The sequence below is a fragment of the Cyrtonyx montezumae genome, unplaced genomic scaffold (genome assembly GCF_038088225.1).
Source record: "Cyrtonyx montezumae isolate F1298 unplaced genomic scaffold, pur_monq_1.0 scaffold_10, whole genome shotgun sequence".
NCBI classification, from domain to species: domain Eukaryota; kingdom Metazoa; phylum Chordata; class Aves; order Galliformes; family Odontophoridae; genus Cyrtonyx; species Cyrtonyx montezumae.
This window is the reverse complement of record NW_027071826.1, coordinates 51,755,147-51,776,314: the sequence shown is the minus strand read 5'-3', so window position 1 is coordinate 51,776,314 and position 21,168 is coordinate 51,755,147. Positions and strand designations below refer to the sequence as shown.

Genomic DNA, 21,168 nt, shown 5'->3' with positions numbered 1-21,168 from the left:
TCCCTCACTTTTTTTTTTTCAAGCATCTTTGAGGGTTTGTCCTGTGAGAGCATCAAACTGGAACTAAGGAGGATGTGAAATTCATTGCAAGGTGAGGATTCATTTTAAAGATAGTTCTAAGCCAGTTTCTGCTATCAGTAAACTTCTACAGAGTTGGGAAATGGGTACTTTTATTTGCTGAGAAACATTCTGTCTATTGTTTGCTAAATGAGCTGTGTCTGCATAACACATCTACAAGGAAGGTGGATTTACAACTAAAAACAAGTGAGGATGTAAATTCATGGATTTTTTACCTGCCAGGCACTGATAATATGTTTATGACACTACAGCACTGAACAGTGAGGCACTTTTTCTTCACAAAAAAAAAAAAAAAGCCATGACAAAGGCCAGCATAGAAGAAAAAAGCAGTTTGGGAAACTCAAACAGAATTTGCCAAAAGTGCTATAATAATAGGCCAGGAAATATTTGATTTGCACAATACATCCAGGAAATAGGGATGACAGTTTAGGAGAGAAGAGGATTAAAGACCTGGTTTCTGAAGTGTTTTAATTCTATAAATTAAAGCATTTTAGCTCAGCTGAGCTATACAGTGATTGACAGATATCCAGGTAATTTCCATCTCCAGGGTTTGATTTTTGCTGGTCTATTCATGTGATTCAATACATTTAGACTGAGATTAAGGAAGGAAATTTTACAACAGGATGGTGGAGGAAGAGTTTCACGTTCCCCTTAAATTCCAAGACTTTTTTGTGTAATATAGAGAGATTGCCAATTGCAGTATTTTTTTATAGCAGCTGTTGATATGCACTATTAGCACAGAGATTGGAGCCAAAAATCAGTAATCTTTCTCTATATAATTAAGATTGAAATGTCATGTCAGAAAGCAGAATGATTATAAAGCTGAATCTCTTGCTGCTTCTCATAATGACTGTCGGTTCCTTAACTGTTTCATAGTAAGAAGCCTTCACTTCCTCCAGAAACAAACCGGTGCATTAATAACAACTCTCACTTAGATTGAGACAGCTGGTTCTCCATTCTGAAGGAGGGTGGATTCTTACTGCAGGATATGCAGACTGAGCTTTACCCTGACATTTCACGTGCACGTTTTCCCTGGCACGGCAAAGAGTTTGGAGCTGAATTTTTGACATTTGGATGAAACACAACGTAATCTTCATTCTTTTACCATAATCAAATTGATTTTGTGTTTAATGTTCCAGTTTATGAAATATAGCAATATTTCTATGATGCAGTCTGAGTCATCTGCATCCCAAGAGTGCTTGAATGAGTTATACTTTCTCTTTAACAGATATTTCTCACATTTCTCTGCACATGGCATATGCCATGAAAACGGCTGCAAAAATGATGGTTCCCAGTCCTGCTCTTCCCCACATTGACACATCATTATTATAAATCTGTGCATTATCTGTGATTATAAAACCACTGAAATCTGCTACTGTAAAATAGGTTGTCAAGTCAGCATAGCCAGTTCAGAATCTCTACATTTAATCTATATTATAGAAGGCTTTTTATGTTTGTTTTTTTTTAAGAACAATACCATTCTTGTTTATCTTTTCCTTGGCTGTTTTTTTCAATCTTGCAGACCAACAGCAAGTCACAAGACGTAATTAATCCTGAACTATGAGGTCTTGATCTTTATAGATTGTTGACAATTCTTCATATTCCATGATTTTTTTGCACTATAATGACCCACCAGGTAACCATTTTCTCTTCTGAAAGTGGAAGATTCTCCCAAGTGAGTTTGGTGTTGGCAAATGCAGCAGCTGCAGCAATTGTCGTGTCATTCCCATGACACAGTGAGGAGAAGCAGGAGGCCCACAAATCTTCAAAAGGAAAATTTCTGATATGTAGATGAGTGCCTAAGGACTGATAACTTTCAGCCATCTAGGTACATTTAGGTAGAGTATCGTTAATGGATGGAAACTGTTTATATTTACTAGGCTACCTGCCATGGGAAATGTGGGTTGGAATCATCTGTGAATCAGAGTACTGGTATTGACTTCCTGTTGAGTCCTTTTCTGTGATAACTGTAGCTTGGCATATGAAACAGCTCTGATTTAATGGATGTGTTTTCAAATACATGGGATCACTAGGTGGAACGCTCTCTTACTCAATTTGTTCTAATTGTCCTTTCTGGAAAAGGCTAGCATTACACTTAAGCAATAAATATTGTATAATTATGGCTATCATTCACATATCTTTGGTTGTGCAGTGTAAAGATACCTGTGCCCTAAGTGCAAATACAAAATGAGCTTTAGTCATTTTGAATATTAGTGGAAATGAAGCAGAGAAACAGCTTCTATTTGTAGCAGCAAGGTTGAGTACACAAATAATGGGGAGTACAATTAAAAAAAAATATCAGAATAATGGCCTCTAATTTGCTTTAGGGTGTTTTTCTCTAACATTGTTTCACGTATTCCCCAAATTTCATAAATGTGGTTTTTGTGTTTGGTGAACTACAGTATTCTAAGAGTAGAAATAGCCAAGGATTTCCAACTGTGAAGTCAATAAACCTGCCCTGTCCCCTACTGCACATGGCTTGAAGGAAAGACCACTGATAAACACCACGTGTCCTAGTCTTGATAGGGGAAACAGACTGAATAAGAATGAGAAATGCTGTAGAGTGCAGGGGAACTATCAGTCCAATGTCGCAATCTTGAATATATTTTTAGAAGATTTTAAACTCTACAAGAAGTTAGATTTTCCTGGTAACAACTGCTGCAAGAGCTGTCGCCTCTGCTTCAGCTGCTGTGACTATTGTGGGTACCAGCATACACTGATCAATGTAAAAATCCAGAAAAGTGTGGTGGCCCATCCGTGCTTCTTCTAGAAATAAGTGTTCCCCATCAAAATGAGGGCAGGGAACGTGATACCAGCATTAACCCCACAGAAGTGTCCATGTATGGCACAGAGGAATGAGAGCTTGTGAAACGCTTCAGAGAAGGAACAGGTCTGGAAATGTGGTCACTATGAAAAGCGTTTTGGCATGGCCATGTAGGAACTCAAAAACCTGACATTTTCTGTTGGCACGTTTTAGTATTAGGTTAAACTTTAGTATTAATTAGGTAAAAGTTAAACTTGCTGTTACTTTGAGAGCATAGATATTGAGCATCTACTATGAATACTAAGCAAAATTACTGAAAACAGAAGGTGATGTTACTATCCATGCTATTCTTCACTAATTTTATATGGGTTTTAGATTTTCTTTTGAGAGAGATTTCTTTAGGTAGTTGTTGCTTGTTGTGTTGGTGTTGTTTTTCATTTTGGGTTTTTTTCAGCTGTTGAGTTTTTGTGTTTCTTATGCTCATTTTTAATCTTGGAATGATCTATTTGTGGAGTCAGTATTTCTTAGGCTCTAGGCCTTATTTATTTCATTCTATGGAACTAGAATGATAGAATAAGTAGTTGATTATTTGTACTGAATATTATACAAAATTTCACTTCATATTACTGGTAATGCTGTAGGATATTATAATGATAATTGACTAGAAATGTAGATAGAACTTATAATTACATGTGTAGATTTCTTCAAATGTGTAACTATTTTGGAAGAATAAAGATATATTTGGAATGCATGTTGGGCCCAGCCCATGTTTTTGAAGACAGAACAGATAATTTTTTAGTCATATTTTAAATTATTATATATTTTAGCCTAGAAAACTAATATAGCTTCAGATTAATGAAAAATTAGCCAGCTGAATGTGGCAATATATTCTCATCTTTCTCCCTCTGTAGGTTCAGAAAGAAACTAAATCAGAACAAATTACGTAAGAAAATGGTCTGTTTTCTAAAATTAGAGCTATTACCAATCAGATCATTTATCATAGTATTCTAGTATAAATGAAGGTTCTGACCCTTGGAAAAAAAATGCATAATCATTGCTCAGCAACCTTTGAAACAATAAATTACAGCTATGGATTTATTTTTGTCATTATAAGAAAGATTAAGACTCTAAAAGATTCTATAATGCATCTGTTTATTTTTTACTCAGGGTGACCTCTGTTGTTACAACATGCTGAAAACGTGACTTGGCAGTTATTTTTCTCCAGGCAGTAAATTTCAAACTGACATTATAATAATGTCAATAAGTAAATTTCAAACTGGCATTGTGTCTGGAAGCACTCCAGGTTTTGTTGGTAATAACCCCATTCCAGGGACCAAATAACAGGCAAAAAGACTTGGTTTGAAAAATAAAAGATGTGGTTGAATTTTGGAAGATGAATATGATATTAGATGGGAATTCAAAATTCACAGCCTGTATGTGCTTTTCAGTAATAAAATCTGTCTTTTATGGACTTGGAAAACTAAAGCTCAGTAAAGCAGCACTGGACCGGACTGTGCTTCGTAGAGGCTTTAGGAAGATGGGCTTTGTGGCTTTTCCATGTAATTGTTCACCACACCTTTTCTTCTGATAGTTAATGAGATACCACTGCCATGTGCAGTTTTGGTGGCCTACAGTTAGTCGCATTCGGCACTGAGATTGGGAAACATGAATTAAAAAATTCAGAGTAACCTATGCTTATAGTATGCAGTAATGTCAGAATATGACACTTTCCTAACACATAAGCACTATGAGAAGAAAACAGTGTTGAAAAATGTCACCTTCCATTGTTTCAGATTTTAATTTCAAAGCAGCAAGTGATATGTGTGTCCTTCAAAGGTACTGAGCATCTGCAAGCCTACTGTAGGTAGAAATTTGCCTTGAAAAAAATGAGAGTGTAATTAAAAGAGCATGACTAGCATGACCTATTCCTTCATTAAAGCCTTCCCTGTTCTGCCTTTTATGGCTCTCTTTAGGCTTATAGACTTTCTTAATCATTATGATCAACTGGATGCCAAGTGTGGTCTCGTATTATTTTTTCTTTAACGATGGTTCATAAGAGTATGGCAGCCCTTCCTTGTTTCTTTTATTTCTTGAATTTGCCTCAGATTGAATATGATCTTGTTATTTGCTCAGACCTTTTTCTAGGGCTCTTCAGTGTCTGATTTTTAATAAAATTTTATTACATGCTGAAAAACTTTTAACACCAGAGATCATTAAATTGAAAGCTGAAGCTCTTTGACTTTACTGCTTACTTTAAAGAAGTCTTCATTATTAGCACATTATCTTAACACTAAATTAGTTTTAGGGTTTTTTTTAACTAAGTACAATCGAGGGAAATTGGAGGGGAAAATACAGAGCACCTGGCAACTCTTATTTAGTCCATGTCTCAAAACAGTATCATTTTCATTTAATAATGTCATTAAAAATAATATCATTCCAATGTTAGTGACACGATCTTTCTAATTATCTGCATTTCATAGATCAGCTTTTTGACCTCTCTCTATCTTGTCGCAGGGTACAAGTAGTGAAACCAGACCCCGGTGTCATAGGCCAGCTTGTAAGGTTTAACAGGTTTCTGGACAAGTTGATTTTTCCTTTTCCCTGTCAGAAGGGGGAAAGAGATCCCTTGATAACATTCCAGGTGTTACTGTCCTCTGCTACTCATTTCTCATATCAAGCGGCATATTTTTTTATTCTCTCCTAGTGACAGTGGAGATGACTGGGAGAAATTGTAGTATTTATAATTCTAGTTCAAGTTGTATTTAGGAGAATGATAGTAATACATTGCTTTATCTTGAGACTCTATTGGTGTTGGTTACAGGTTCCATTATGGACATGGATATGTAAGAGGGTTTTCCGTTCTAAGACTTTTTGATGAGAGCAGTTAGGAAGAAACTGAATTTACTTGCCTTTCCATTCCACAGAAGGAAATCTACTTTAAGAATTATTAGCATTAATGCATTTTTTTGGGAACCTGTTTTGGCAGGAGGGTTTGAACTAGATGATTTCTAGAGATCCCTTCCAACCCCTGCGATTCTCTGATTCTAACGATGGTACATGTAAAAGAAACTTGAAAAGTGCCAAGGGCCTTATTAATCAATTTAAGAGGCTTACCAGCTTGAACATAATTATGAACTGACTCCCAAGGGATTTGTTCTACCCAAGGATGTGTTCAAGATGTAGATGATAATTATTAATGTGGGTATCCTGTGTATGCCTATCTATTATTAATCTATTGTTATGAAGCGTCGCAGTAAATGTATATATGAAGCCATTTGTGAAACATTAGAGATAGTTAAGTGTTCTTTTTGTTTTATTTGAGGAAAGATGTAATTGGGAAAATATCAGAAAGATATTATTTTAATTGAACTGGCTAATAAAAAACCTCCCTGATTTTCCAAAGCATTCATTCTTCAATAGGAGCGTGTGTATTTCAAGCAAACCCAGGAGTTAGACTGCGAACAACACTGTAGTATCTTAACTTTTTCCCGTGCTTGGCATGCTGCATTTACCATTTTATTTATTTTTATTTCTCTTCTCTCCTGTACAGTAGCTCCTCACATGAAATTAAGAAGAATTCATCACTTGGTTTTTTTCTTGTTTATTCTTGAAAATAGATAAGCAAAACTACTGCTTTTATTACTTTTCAAAAAAATTTTCCATCCTGAAGGACCAACTTCAATTAAAATGTAAGGTTACATCAAAATCATTCTGGCTTTCAGTAATTTTTATGTTCGTTCACCATTTTTACGTCGCTAGGTCTTATTCTTGTTCCAAAGTAAAGGTTGTCCATTTATCGAGTTACCTGGATCAGAATGAAAACAACATAATCTTGATATAAATTATAATGTACAGCATACCTCACAAGTGTGTGTATGTTTTATTTAGATTGTTAGGTACCTTTTAGCTCTTCATCTATTGATGTTTCACTGGGGAATAACTATTTTTTTTCTTAATCTCTTCTAATCATATAACTGAGGTAAATTCTAACAGGAACCCTGGTTTGCAGTTAACATCAGTGCATCATTTTGAGAGTCCTGAAAATCAATGTACAGTGAATCATTACAGAACGCTTCTTATTGATCTGGAGAAACTTGATTGTATGCATGTTCATGAGTTTTTTATTTCTTTCCACTGAGTGTGGAAACATAAGAAAATGCAATTGTTACAGATTGGGCAACTGAAAATGTTGTACTTCAAGGTTCTACAAGAAAACATTTGGTTAAATTATACGAAATACACAGTGTTCTCAAAATGAGCTGTGCTAGGAAAAGAACAGTGGAATTGAAAAAAAGAACAGTAAAACACAAAGGACAGATGTGGCTTTTTTTGTTGTGTGTAGCGTTGTATTTTAGTAATTGCTTTAAATAGACCTCCATTGCCTGTTTAGGTGCCCTAGAATAGCTCTCCATATATTTCTGTAGAAGGGCGCTGGTCTACTATTGGGAGGTATTTCAGCATCAGCTTAAACACTAGTTTGCTGTGCATAGGTAAAGCACTTTTAATCTATTCTGAAAATGCAAATATATTGTGTATTATCAGGGGAAGACAAACTCATTATTTTCAACTTCTGTGCCCCTTTCATGTCTATGTTTCAGGTATTATTTACCTGAGGAGACTCACTTTAACTTGTAAAATTATGATGTAGTAGGAAATGCTATAAACAATGCTAGAAATCTTCAGGATACCTTCCCTGGCTCTTTGCTGTGAGATTTTATGAAGTCCTCTTAATCTTCTTCTGGGGTAGTTTTTCAAGAGAAGAAGAATCCCATAACAAAAATCTTAAGAACTTCAATGCCCACATTGTGCTCAATGTAATGTAAAACTGAGAGAAGCAGGTGCGTATGTGAGGGAAAATTATGCACTCACAGTAATGCTGTGTAAAAGGTGCTTCAGGAAATGAGCACATCTAAATATAACTTGCATCATCTCAAGGATGTATTTGAAAGAATAAATCCTCTCCTTCTGATGAGTGTTCAGCCATAGGAACATATCATAAACATTTATGTCCAAGAAATTCCGTTATAACCACCACAAATACACATGAAAACTGAAGAAAGGAAAATGTGGAATTTCAGTGTCTGTGGTAAAGCTGACGACTTTCAGTGTCATTGGTGGTGAGTTTTTCCTAGATTCTTCGTAAAGACTTTTGATTGTTGTGCTCAGCATTCAGTGTTGGCATAATGTATATGGGAAAGCTGATATTTTCCATCTCAAAAATGTTTAAATATAATGTTAATAAAAAAAAGAATTCTTTTTGCCTAAGAAGTGATATGTAGGAATTTAACTACCTTGTATGCCATTGGATTTGCAGTTTTCTGAGATGAATTTCCCTGTATAAGCATAACTCTGTAGATGAGGATTAAATAGAAATGAAAAGTGAACTATATCTCTCCCTTAGTAGTGAATAATACAGACCGTGTAGTAGAGAAAAGTTAGTTACCTCTCTTAAATATATATATACACACATACCCTATTGTATATATATGTGCTGTTCATCACTATCATAGAAATACACAGTGTGATGTTTTGTTACTGGAATTGGGATTTTCGCGTATTTCTGTGTGTGAGTTTAACTGCGAAAGAATTTTAAGTCAGAATATTAAATAATGTGATACAGTGGTTTCCTTTTTTCTTGTTCTGCAGGCAGTCATACATATTTATCTGTTGTCAAGAGGTTTAACAGAATTACCTCTTTAAAACATCTGAAATTTGTGGAGCTAGGGAAGCAGGTTAAAAGTCTTTTGCATGATCCAAAAAATAACTCTACTTTTGCAATCTCAAACGATGCAACTAAAAAGTGGAGGAAGGGAAAGATGATAGGTTTAACACTTATTTATTGAACAGTTGGCCTGTGTGTGCATGTGGTGTGCAGACAAATTCCCTGGTTTCCAGGAGCAGTCAAGTAGAATTGATGGTGGAAAGGAGATATGTCTGTCTATTGGACTATGTACCTTGCCCAGTAAAGCTCTGACATCTTCATCTGCTTGATATTAAAAAAGCTGCTCTACTTTTTCACAGTAAGTGCTACAAATCTGTGAGTGCTTTTGGATTTCCTAGATGTGACAATAAATCATTTATATCCCAAAAGAACAAGACTTCTCCCAGAAGAAACAAACTCTTGAGTGTGCTGCAAGTCAGGGATAGTGGGAGAATGAGAGGTAGTGACCTTAAGTTGCACCAGGGGTAAGGTTCAGGTTGGATATGAGAAAAAATTTCCTCTTAAAAGGAGTGGTACTCCATTGACACTTGCTGCACAGGGAGGTGTTGGAGTCACTGTCTTTGGAGTGTTCAAGAAATGTGGAGATGTAACACTGAGGAATATGGTTAGTGTGTGTGGTGGAGATGGGTCGGAGTAGGAGTTGAGGATCTTAGAGGTTTCTTCCAACCTTCGTGGTTCTATGATTCTATCAAAGCTCAGCTGTTGGTTGCTTCCTGTTTGTAGACTGAGTACGCCTGGTTAGCAGCCCTTCTGCCAGCACCTCCAGCCTGGCGGGCCCTATTGCTTGCCTCGTTCCAGAAACCAGCCTGATGATGCATCAGGTAGAGCGAGCATGCCTGCTAGCTTTCAAGTCTTCTCTGAGTGTCATTTTATATGTTTGGGTCAGTAGAAAGGTGTTTGTGGGCAAACTCTAATGATTCCTGAACTGAAAATCCAGACTATGGATATGTTTATCGTAACAGTGTCCATCATTGGAGAAAAATAATCTTGACTCTCATGTAACTGAATTGTTTATTTACTGTCTTATAATGAACCTCTACTCAGCAAGAAATTGCTTAGTTTGTTCTTCTTACATTCAAAATGCCGTACAGTCCTTTTATTAAGATCTGTATGAGTATCCTTAATTGAAGTACTTCCTTAATGTGGAATTTGAATATCATTAGAAACCCTGAGAGTAGAAAAGAGTGATCTGATGGTCTATGTGACAGGAAGTAAATAGGCTGGTTTGTGTGGGCAAATAATCTGGCAAGTAGGCCTGTCAGTGGAGCTTTGACACCTTGTATCACTGAATGTTGACTAGAGCGAGAGAGAGACAGTGATGCTGTGAAACCATTTGGGAATGTGAAGGATTGGATAACATTATCATGTTATCTTTGAAACTAGTTGATCTTGGAGGTCCCTTCCAACCCAAGCTCTTCTGTGATTGTCTGTACAGTAGGAAAGAATTCAACTGTGTATCAAAGTCAAAATATTATAAAAGATGGAGTTCTGTTGATTCAGCTTCCTCGTTTTCTTTAGCCATAAAGTGAGGATCATACAATAAAAATACAGGCTTTGAGAAGAATATTTGTAAGATGTTTGAAGCAAAAGGATGTTGAAGGTTTGCAATGGGGATAGGCTATGTGATACGAACTTTACAAGAAAACCGAAAGGAATAATGAGTTTGGCTTCCTTTTCAAGTGTAAGAATTCTGAAATTTTGACCGCAAAGCAAGCGCACACCAGTGGATTCCATGAGCAAGTATGTGTGCCAAATGATTGCAAAAATGTTGCTTCAAAGCTCATTGTATAGTCAGGCTTGTAGGATCTCACCAGGAACATCTTGTAAGTTTAAAAATATTTCCAAGAAAAGAAAGTTAAAGGTCTGATGATCCTCAAAAAAACATTCATGTGTGAAATCCTGGTTGGAAAAGCTTTGAGGAGAGTTCAAAAAGCTTCAGATGCATTGGGAAGGAATTCAGAAACTGTTTCCAAATCAATTTGCTCCAGAGTACTTGGTGGCATTGTCATTAGGTTAGCTGTCAATCTAGTAAATAGGCTTCATTCCAACAAAGAATAGCATATTCATTGCTTATTTAGGGTAGACTTCTTTTAATAACAAAGAATCTTGCTTGCAAAGTCTTCTTGAAAATGTCCTACATAACGAGCAAACTGTAAATCTTCAAAAACATTGGTGTTTTTTAGTATTGAATTTTATCCCTTGATTTGTGTAAGAAGACAATCAGCTTCAAAACGTTATTGACTAAATGCGCCTACATAAAATGTGAGAATGCTCTATGCCATTCTGGCTATAAGAACGGAACTCAAATCTACAGGAACTAACCTGGGTCCTGGTGAAGCACCTTCCCATCATCTTCTGTCCTTTTTTATGGTTCTGATAACCTTGGACCCATACAGGAAGTGTCATAGCATTTCAATCTAGAATTGAAGACACACAGATGCATGTTGGCATTGGGTAACAGTGTGAAAAGTAATTGGAGATGATGGTTGTGCTGTAGCTGAGATGATGACCTGAGGAAGCATTTCTTTTCTGAAAGAGTGGTCAGGCACTGGAATGGCCTGCCTAGGGAGGTGGTTGAGGCACCATCCCTAGCGCTGTTCAAGAAGCGTTTAGATGAGGTGCTAAAGGACTTGATTTAGTAGTTGGGTAGAGATGGTGATGGGAGGATGGTTGGACTGGATGATCTTGTAGGTCCTTTCCAACCTTATGAACTTATGAACTTATGTGCTGCCTGTCAAGCAGGAATCCTTTAACAAATGATGCTTCTAGGATAAAGTATTACACTCAGATGTTTTGAGTGTTAGTGGATGAGAATGGGAAATGTTTTCTTTTGGCTAGCTGTAGCATTTGAAAGCAACACATGGGAAAATGATTACTTGAATAGCAGTCTCCCCTAAATATCTCAGTTTTCCCTAGATTTGTAGTATAACATGCTGAGAAATCTGGTATCCAGGCAGACGTTTACTTTCCTGTGTTAACAAAAGTTCAAGATGACTTGTTTTTCTGTCCTCCTGTGTAGATTTACTGCTGTAGGCAGTCAAGAAATCAGGTTAATGTGTGCTCTATATGTACTGTGAATCATTCAATTTACATAGACCTGTCTTATCCAATAGGAGGAAATTTAAGTTTTCAGAACTGTATTAATATGGCAGCCCAAACAGGCAAAGAACTCAATACAGATAAAAGGCCAGTTATTAAATGATAATCCGTTATTTCACAAAACTATTTTTATTCCTTTATGCTCCTCTTTTCCACCCCCTTCTAAATAGTGGTGAAAGAGACAATGTGATTTAACTTGTGCTGTGTTATTAAGCATTGATCTTGGTTACTAACACAGCAAATAATATAACATGGAGTCACTTCTATGTGGTCAGTTTCAGATTGAAAATCTCGATTGTTTATTTATACAGAAGTAATTTTTCTAAATTACTTTAAGAAAACACTTAATAAAACAGAATCACAGAATTAGAGAGGTTGGAAAGGACCTCAGGAGATAACTGAGTCCTTTATATGTTTATAAACATTAGCATCAAACATTCCTTTTTATAAAACTTATGGAAAATGCAGTGTGCTAAGTAGTTAGCATTTTGCAACATCTTATCTTTGCGATTCTCCTAAATTTCTAAATTGTCTATTCTGAAGTTTTGTCTGTATTAGCTGTTGGTTTAATTTTCTTTCTTCTTTTTTTATGTCCAGCAAAATGCCTCAGCAGAGAAAGAGAATCTTCATGTGACCTCAAGAAAGGAAGAAAACCAGAGTGTCCAGGAGTGTGATTCTCAGGATGTAAGTTGAGTTTGCCTAGAAATCAGGTTTTAATCTAGATACTATTAAAGTGTCAAAACCTTAGGTGATTGTCCATGTGATTTACTTAGATGATGATGTAACAGTGAAAGTAAGCATCCACAGTGGGATGGGATCTACAGTTCTGGCTTGTAAAAATATAGAAGATAGCAGCAAAAATATCGGCCACTCACAGTGGTTCTTGAGCGAACTGCTGTGCACGTCACTTTCATCCACACACAACCATCACCTATAGAGGTGAGGGTGTGACTTATTGGTAGCAATCATAGCAATGTGTCACAGCATGAAGAAAAGTCTGGGTAACAAACCCAGGTACCTAACAAATTAAGTTTGTAAATAACACATTTATTGGAAACATTAATAGTTTATTCAATTACAAATGACTACTTCTCTGCTGCATCCTCTAGAGGGGCAAAGACAAATAGTGTATCCAGAAGAGCACATAACTTGCTTTTGTAGCTTTCTTTAAGTTTAAAGGTGAAAATGTTACTTCTTGAGATCTTATTAATAAAAAGAAGAGAGAATCAAATCTAAAGTGCTGGAGCTAACTCCACTTAGATTATGACCAAAGTTTGATTACAGATTGGGAAAGTTACAAAGCATTCAGTGAAATGTAGGTTAATTTAGGTAGAGCTTTGTTGAACATTCCTGGAAAGAGATGCAAGCTTTTTACTGAAGTGTATACATTAAGCAGAGAGATAAGAGGAAGATAAATTAAACATTGTTTAACCCAGGAAAATGACTAAATGCTCATTCTGGATCAAATTATGCAGTGACAGACACTGGAAAAAGTATTTCACTTTTCACTTGGACAAGTTAAGGTTACAGCCAATTCTATTCTTGTCCATTTAGTCAACAGGACTAAACCTGGTATGGAAATTTTGTTGGAGAAAGCAGAGGAAGTCTCCAACTGCAGTTAGATTTGAGAATTTGAAGCATTTGTTGTGACTGAAAATACATTAAGCCTTAACCCTGTTCCCTTCCTCCTTTTAATTGTAATTCACAGATTAAGTTAGGTTATACGTCTAAGCTTGATCCATAGGATTTAAGCCTTGTTATTATTATATTTTAAGACCAATTTTATTTTCCATCAGACTCACATTTCCATTAAATCTTAAACCTTTAAGGTGTGTTAAATCTGTCTCTGATAAAACCTCCTTTAAGGAGAAGCGATATTAAAATTAGAGAAAGCATTTTGTAGGGGAGCATAAATTCACTGTGCCTTGCTGGATAATGTTTCTCATTGGAAAATAAAGGAGGCAACAGTTTTATTCAGTCTTGCATTGCTTTTGTGTTGTAGTAAAATCTTCTTCCAATTGAAAAATGGATCTATATTATAGAAATTTGCTCTTGTTTGTCCACATAGGATGGGGAAGTTTCACTCTAATATGCAAAATATGTCTGAAATTTCTCTGCTGTGCTTGTAGTGTCTGTTAAGGAATGGCCTTGAGAGCTAAGTTACAAAGTTATTAGGACTGACACACCTCCAGTGCAATATTTATCCCTCGCAGAAACAAAACCTGAAGTGTTATTAAAAAATGCTCCTTTTATTTTTCAGTGTAATAAGGTGGGCAGTGACGAAGCATGGCCTGTGGGGTGCAGGACCAAATGAAACAGTTAGGTCCTTAAAATGCAAGAGTAGATCTTCAAATAAAGCAGTATCTGTAGAGTTTTTTTTAGAAATACATATTTTCAGAATGTGGCCACGTGCAGAGTACTGGATTTGCTAACCAGAAGGGCATTAAATAATTCCTTCCCCAGGGAATTTTCCCTATTTCAGTGCTACAGTCCCATTGAAGACTTAGGAAAAAAATATCTTTCCTAGGATCCCACATTTGATCTTTTGATTTCATGGCAGAAAAATTCAAGTCTGAAAAGCAGGATTTTTGTAGTTGGTTTGTTTCTCATAAGCACAAGTCTTAACTAAAGAAATGAAGGCAAGATTTTCGGAGAGAACCTATTGAAACTTTTCAAAGACTTGAAACAGTTTTACAAGTCTAAGGATGTACCTGGGCTGCTTGTTGTTCTGTGGATTGCTTGCAGTGACAAATAACTTTCCCAGTTGTTTCTTAAGACTGAACTTTTCTTTTTCTTACATTTATTTTTCATCCGAATGAGAATTGTATGGGCAACACTGGAAGTGTGATGCTGACATTGGGCTACAGTGGCCTTTTGTCACTGTTTTCCTGTCTTATGTTGGCAGATAGGTGTTTTTTACAGATAAGAAAAATCTAATTGCTTTTGGATAAAAAGGACAAAGCACACTACTTTATGCAAATAACCTTAGTATTGTTATTTTGGAGATATCGCCTTCTGTCCTTAAATAACTGGAAGCCATTAATCCGCCTGAGTAACCAAATTCTTTCAGTAATAGAAAGCTGTTGTTTGTGCTTGCGAACACTATAACTTAAAGAAAATTCCAGTCTTTAGAATACATTTGAACTTTTCTTGTATTTTTAGCCTGATCTGGTTTCGTGTGTATGTTTATCTGAAGTTTTACAGCTGCTAAACTCCCAGTGAAGGAAGTATAGTGAAGAACTTCTGATAGATTCTGATGCGTCATTTGTGAGAAATTCTTTAGTAATTGTGGAGGCCAAGATAAAGATTAAGATGTTGCTTGCAAACTTGATGTTTTAACGCTTTCTTAAAGTTTTACTGGTCTCTCTAATAAACAAAAGGTGATTTAAGTCTTGGAAGAATTACTGTGGTAAAGACTGACTAGAGAAGGAACATGCAGCATCTCAATTTTTGTGTCAAAATATAGAGGGTGATGGCTAGTTGCTGGTCTCAACCAGTACTTTATGGTCTGTAGGGCTAAACATTCTTCTTGTTGTCTCAAATGTGTAAACCTACTGCAGTTTTTCTTCATGGCCTTGTGTGTCAATTCTAATTAATATAGTACACGTGGGAGTGAGTACAAGTGAAATGCTATTTACAGATGATATACAGACAAGCCAAATGATATTAGCTCATATTTAATTTAGACACTGATGACGTCTTTGCTGTCATGAACTTTGATATATGATTTGTCACAGCCAGAAGCAGGTAGGATATAGTATATGATACATCTTGTTTCTTTCAAATCATCTGGAGTCGGTTTAAGACCATAAAATCTTAACTTCAGTTTCATTGTTAAATAATTAAATAAATCGTCCTGCTTCAATTATTATAATTTTATTGCAGTTGCCTTGTTAATACTAATTTTCTATAGCAAAGTCCAGAGATGTTTTTCCTATGACAGGTTCTGAGTAAAAGGCTTCTCCAGAGATCTTTCTGCATATCATTTTGCTTCTCCCTCTTCCCAGTCATAATATCATACAATCATTAAGGCCAGAAATGACCTCTAAGATCCCCAAGTCCAGCCCCAACCCTCACCCACCTTGCCCACTGACCGTGACCCTCAATGCCATGTCTCCATAGTTCTGCAGCAGCACTAGGGATGGTGACTCCTCCACATCCCTGGGCAACCTGTACCACTGCGTGACCAATCTAAAGTTCGTGGGAGCCTTTTCTGACTCACAAAAGATAACTGCTTTTACCCAAAAATGCACTTTGTCTCTTTTTTTTAATTTCAAATATTTCTGCATGTATTTAAAGCTATCTTTTTGGTAGTGCTAAAACACAACAAGTTATAAAATGTTTATTTGTTCTTTTCTCATCATATGTTTCTTGATCTGTGTCCTTGTACAGTCTGTGATGAGTAAAAGTGATAGTGCTTTTATTTACTGCATTAATTTCCTGCAGTAAACAAACACCGCACATTCATTAATAATTCCATGACAAAAGACGCTGAGTATTGGAGCAGAACTTATCCATGTTTCTAAGCAACCAGAGAATTTACCTTCATTTTTCTCTGTCAATTTCAATTGTAGAGTGTTGATATCATTGTATTCTCCCTTCTCTTACCCAAGAAAGCAATGAGAGAGAGAAAAAGAAATCATCATTGTAACAAAATTCCAGTGATGAAAATCATTATATAATTCTTCAAGTAATTTCAGTAATACTGCTCCTTAAAAGTGCACTGCACAGGTAATTAATAACACTTTAGCTAATTTTAGCTAACTTTGTCCTTTAAATACTTTAGATTGCTTGAACCAGTAATGCAAAATATATAAAGAAATATTTGGAAGTAGGAATTTGTCAGACTTCATCTCTTCAGCAGAGGTGGAAATGTTTTCTTGATTTCCTGTCCACTCGTGATAAATGACATGATTACTTGAGTAACAAACACCATTTTTACTCACTGTGTAGACAGAGTGGGATACCCTTGTAGTTGCATCGTTAGGCAGTTTGCAGATGAAATTGCACAGTTTAGTGGCCAAGGAAATGCTGAATTATAATGGCCTTTTGAAAATTCTTTTCAAATGAAGATGCACTCTTGGCTGATCTGCTATTATAATTTATACACTGAGCTTCAGACTTCTCTGCTGTATAATTCTGTGGCTGAACTGAGTACCGTAACTTCTGAAACTTTGTATACTTTACTGATCAAGCTGCACATCTTATGACCTGAATTTTATATAAATGTACTTAGCTAATAAAATGGCATACTAAACTAATCAAGATGGAACAATATTTCAAGAACGTGCCTCAAATCAGTTATCGTATCTGGTTAAATTTCTCTCTTTACTGTTGCATACACAGAGCGTACTGCTTAAGGCAACACTAAGAATGCATTTGTAGCTATCACTATTCAGAGCTTTTAAAAATTAAGTGGTGCACGAACATTATATGCTTACTGATATTACACCTGCTGCATTTTTATCATAAAATATAACGAGGAAACTATTTTACAGCATCACAGAAATGGCAGGGGTTGGAAGGGACCTCAAGAGATCAAATCCAATCCTAAATAATGCTAAGGCAGGTATCCTACAGCAGTTCACACAGATGTCCAGATAGGTCTTGAGTATCTCCATAGAAGGAGACACCATAATCTCTCTGGGCAGCCTGTTCCAGTGCTCCGTCACCCTGACCGTAAAGTTTTTGTTTTTTTATGGAACTTCCTATGTTCAATTTTTAGGCCATTGCTCCTTGTCCTCTCACTACACACCACTGTGAAGAGCCTGGCCCCTTCCATTTGCCTCTCACCTCCCTTAACATATTTATAGATACTGATTGGATTCCCCTCTCAGTCCTTATTTTAACCTTTCCTCCTTAGGGAGATGCTTCAGGCCCTTTATCATCTTTTAGGCCTTCCGCTGGACTCCTTCTAGATCACTGTTTTTTTGGGGGGTTTTTTTTTGGACTGGGGAGAGCTAGGAACTTTTTTCTTCTCCTAAAAACAAGCCTTTAATTGTAATTTTTCCCTCTGACTATTCACCCACAAATGTCTGAAACTCTCTGGTTTTCTAAATGTGATGAAGCTGAAAAAATTTTAATTAACTCAGCAGTAAATACACCAAATACAGTTCTGTCAGACCTATGCTCTTAAGCATTTTTAATGTTAAAGGCTTACTGAAGTTTCCTAATCTGACCTTTTACACTTTAGTCTTCAGCAAGAACTTAATCTACCTCTTAGTATTTTATTTTATAAAAGGAGTAGTTGTTGTAAGAGACTTTTTTTAAAATCAACACTACAATGCTTATTCCCTATTATGTAATAGTCACCTCACTGTTATTAGCTGTAGCATACAGTGGGAGAAAATATGCAGAGAAGTGTTCTCTGCTGAGTGAGGGAATGTTTAAATCACAGTGGGATAAACTGCTGTGGGACAAATTCAGTCAATTTCTTCTTTCTGTATGAAACTGTCTAAGAATAAAGCCTCAAAGCATACTGTTTAGATTTCTTCTCTTTTGTTTCCTTTCCTCTCCTGAGAATGCAGAGAGTATTCTATCCCAGAAAAATACTATTGACCATATTGGAAAAAAAAAAAAAGGATATATAAGGAAAGTGGCAGAAATGCTGGCAGATTTTCTAGTGGATGTTATTGGTTTCTTACTGAATGCGCGTTTGCCTTTGTGTTGCTATGAGCAAAGCAAATGGTATATGAAGTAATTTTATACCTCTTTTCACCAGCGCTTCTGATTTTGTGGGATGTGTGTAAAAACATTCTAATATGGTTTAGGTTCAAAAATTTATGCCAAAGGGAACCATCTCAGGGAAGACATATGTTAAAATCTGAAATAAATCTGATCTCCTTTCAATTGGGAAGAGCCTTTACAACTTAAAATTTAATTACTTCTATTTAATTCTCGCTCCGTTTGCATGTATGAGTTTTAATTAAAAAAAAGAAAGAACTGTAAAAACTTTCAATGTGAGCAAATTTTCAAGCAATGGCCGAAGCTATCTATGCTTTACTATATTTCACATTTTAATTTCTTTGCTTAAAGTGTCATAAATTCTAGGCCTGAATGGATATTTAAATTTAATTACAATATAAATTTAAGTGCTAGTTAAAGACTTAAGACTTATAATACAGAGGTGTCTTTATTTGCTATCTCATGTGTAATTCTTACAGCATTTTATTTATGCTGTTCAGCTCTGTTTTCCATCATGTTAAAAAATATATTTGCGAAGAAAATGACATTCTTATTGCAGTAAAATGACAGTGATAGAGACTCTAACAAGCCTTCCAATACCTTGAGTTGTCTGACTTCCTTATTCAATAAGCTCTGTGATTATTATACACAAGAGATCTAGCAGCTCAGACAAGAAAAGAATAATAAAAGGGTCCTCAAGTCTAATGCCAGTTTTCAGCTGTTGCTATATATGTTGCTACATATAAAAGAAGATTGTAATTTTTCCCGTTCCGTGGGGCCACTGTAGGAATAAACTTCACTGCTTAGAATTCTCCATATGTAATTTGTGGCAATGAGTTGGTGTGGTGGGAATGGGTTGAGGTTGGATTTCTTGATCTTTGAGGTCTTTTCCATCCTTCATGATTGTATGAGATTAAAAACATAAGGAAAATAAAGGAAGATAGTTATTAAATTTCTGTAGATTTACAGTCGTATCAGACTACACAGGTAAGTGTCACCAATGATTGCACATATTTTGTAAACAATGTATTTTAGAGAAAAAAGCACAGCAATTACCTGTGATATCTTTATTGATAGGTTGGCAAGGTGTGTTTGGGGGATTACAATAATTCATCATCTCGTTTGAAGACAGCAGAAACAGAGACGAGCTTGCAGGTATTCAGTTTCCAACAAATCGTTGTTTTTTTATTTAAAAGCTCTTGGAAAACATGCAGTTACTTGAAGTATTTTACATGTTCTATTCTAATGCTTTTGAGGCAAAACTGCTTACTCAATTCACAGACTTTCGCTCTACCAGATTTCAGTTCCATTGTTCACAGTGGCTCCTGGCTATTAACAATTTTCAAACAGTTTTTCATACTTGACCTGGAGGAGCCTTGTAGTTGAATGACTCAATAAAGTCACTGGGAAGAGTAGGGGGAAGATGTTATCATATCAGTGATACATCTGCAATTATGCCAAGGTATACTTAGCAATCATACCAATGGAGAAGTCTTAAATGAACTGTACACCCATGCTTTTCATTTGATAGTCTAATTTTTTCTTAATACTTGTTTGTTTTGGTCTTGCATGGTTTTTCCACTGTCAAAGGATACTGATACTGTTTTCAACCCCAACAGATGTTGCGCAACCCTCCGTGGACTAAACCTGAAGACAAGAAATCACCTGAAAGAAATGAGAAAAAGTTTGAGGATTCTGTTAGCAAAAAAGAAAAGAAACTCTGAATACCGCTAACAAGCATTTACAGTTGTTCATCACTTGCTTCCAACTTCATATTCTATTTAGTCCATAGGCAAGAGTAAGACAGGTTTCTAAAGCATGCATTTTCCACTATTTTATGAATGTTTGTTAGCTAGTCTTGAATAGACCAATTAGTACCTTTCAGCAATAATCCAAAATGGATGTTTGAAGAAATGCTTTGTAATACAGTCCAGTTTTTGAACTACTATTGTACCTGACTTAGTAACTACATACTATAAATTAGTTTATTTGTTAAAAAAAGCCATTCCTGAGTATTTTCTCAGTCCGTTCTATTTAATGTACCTTTATGTCAGATTAGGTTTTAAGTCAGGAACCAGAAGGCAGTGAATGCAGAAAAATAAATAAATGATCTGTGTAAACCTACTTTACCTGGTGTAGGGAACCTGCTTTGGCAGGGGGGTTGGACTCGATGATCTCTTGAGGTCCCTTTTAACCCCTATGATTCTATGATACTGGGAGTACAATGCAACTTATACAAACAAGTGTAAAAATGAGACAATAGGGCTCCGTGTATACTTAACTTTGAGTAATACCATTTCAAATCTGCTTACTTAAACAATAAAATGTTTGGTTGCTGTTTTTTCTAACTGTTGTCACTAGTTGTATTTTGAGCTCTGAACTGTTGGCAGAAATGCAGAGTTCGAGGTCGGATGTAGGAAGAGTTGTTTTTAGGATCCAGGCCGGAATTTTTGCAAATGAAACTGAGCTAAACTTTGTATTCTTCTTGGAAGTCAGTTCCATCCTTCATAGTTGCACTCACCTCAGCAATATAAATACATTTGAAACGGTGAAACTTTGTTTTGACTACAGCAGGTGGCATGTTGGACTCTACAGTGGAGAAGATCATTTTAGTTGGAGTGTTCTATGATTCCTAGAGTTCTTCTCATTTCTAATGGGTCACATGCCCCATGGCAAGGAGTCTGAAAGCAGAAAGGGAAAGAGCTAATAGAAATAATCATCTCACTGTGTGTGTGACCAGTAGAATACATGTACCACGTGAGATTGAGGGAGAAGTATTTCAAGAACTAGGAGCCTTAGGAGCAATTCTGTGCCTGATACA

General features: G+C 36.0%; 1 protein-coding gene across 1 annotated transcript in view; it reads left to right on the top strand.

Moving 5' to 3' along the window:
* The window catches only part of LOC136060949 (leucine zipper protein 2-like), a 109,959-nt gene extending 89,492 nt beyond the window's left edge, over positions 1 to 20,467 (top strand). The window contains exons 10-12 of the mRNA XM_065755753.1: positions 12,261 to 12,347; positions 19,425 to 19,502; positions 19,967 to 20,467. Of these exons, the coding sequence (XP_065611825.1) occupies positions 12,261 to 12,347; positions 19,425 to 19,502; positions 19,967 to 20,071 (270 nt within the window). The 3' untranslated portion in view covers positions 20,072 to 20,467. The remainder of the gene's footprint in view (positions 1 to 12,260; positions 12,348 to 19,424; positions 19,503 to 19,966) is intronic.
* Positions 20,468 to 21,168: the final 701 nt, after the last annotated feature.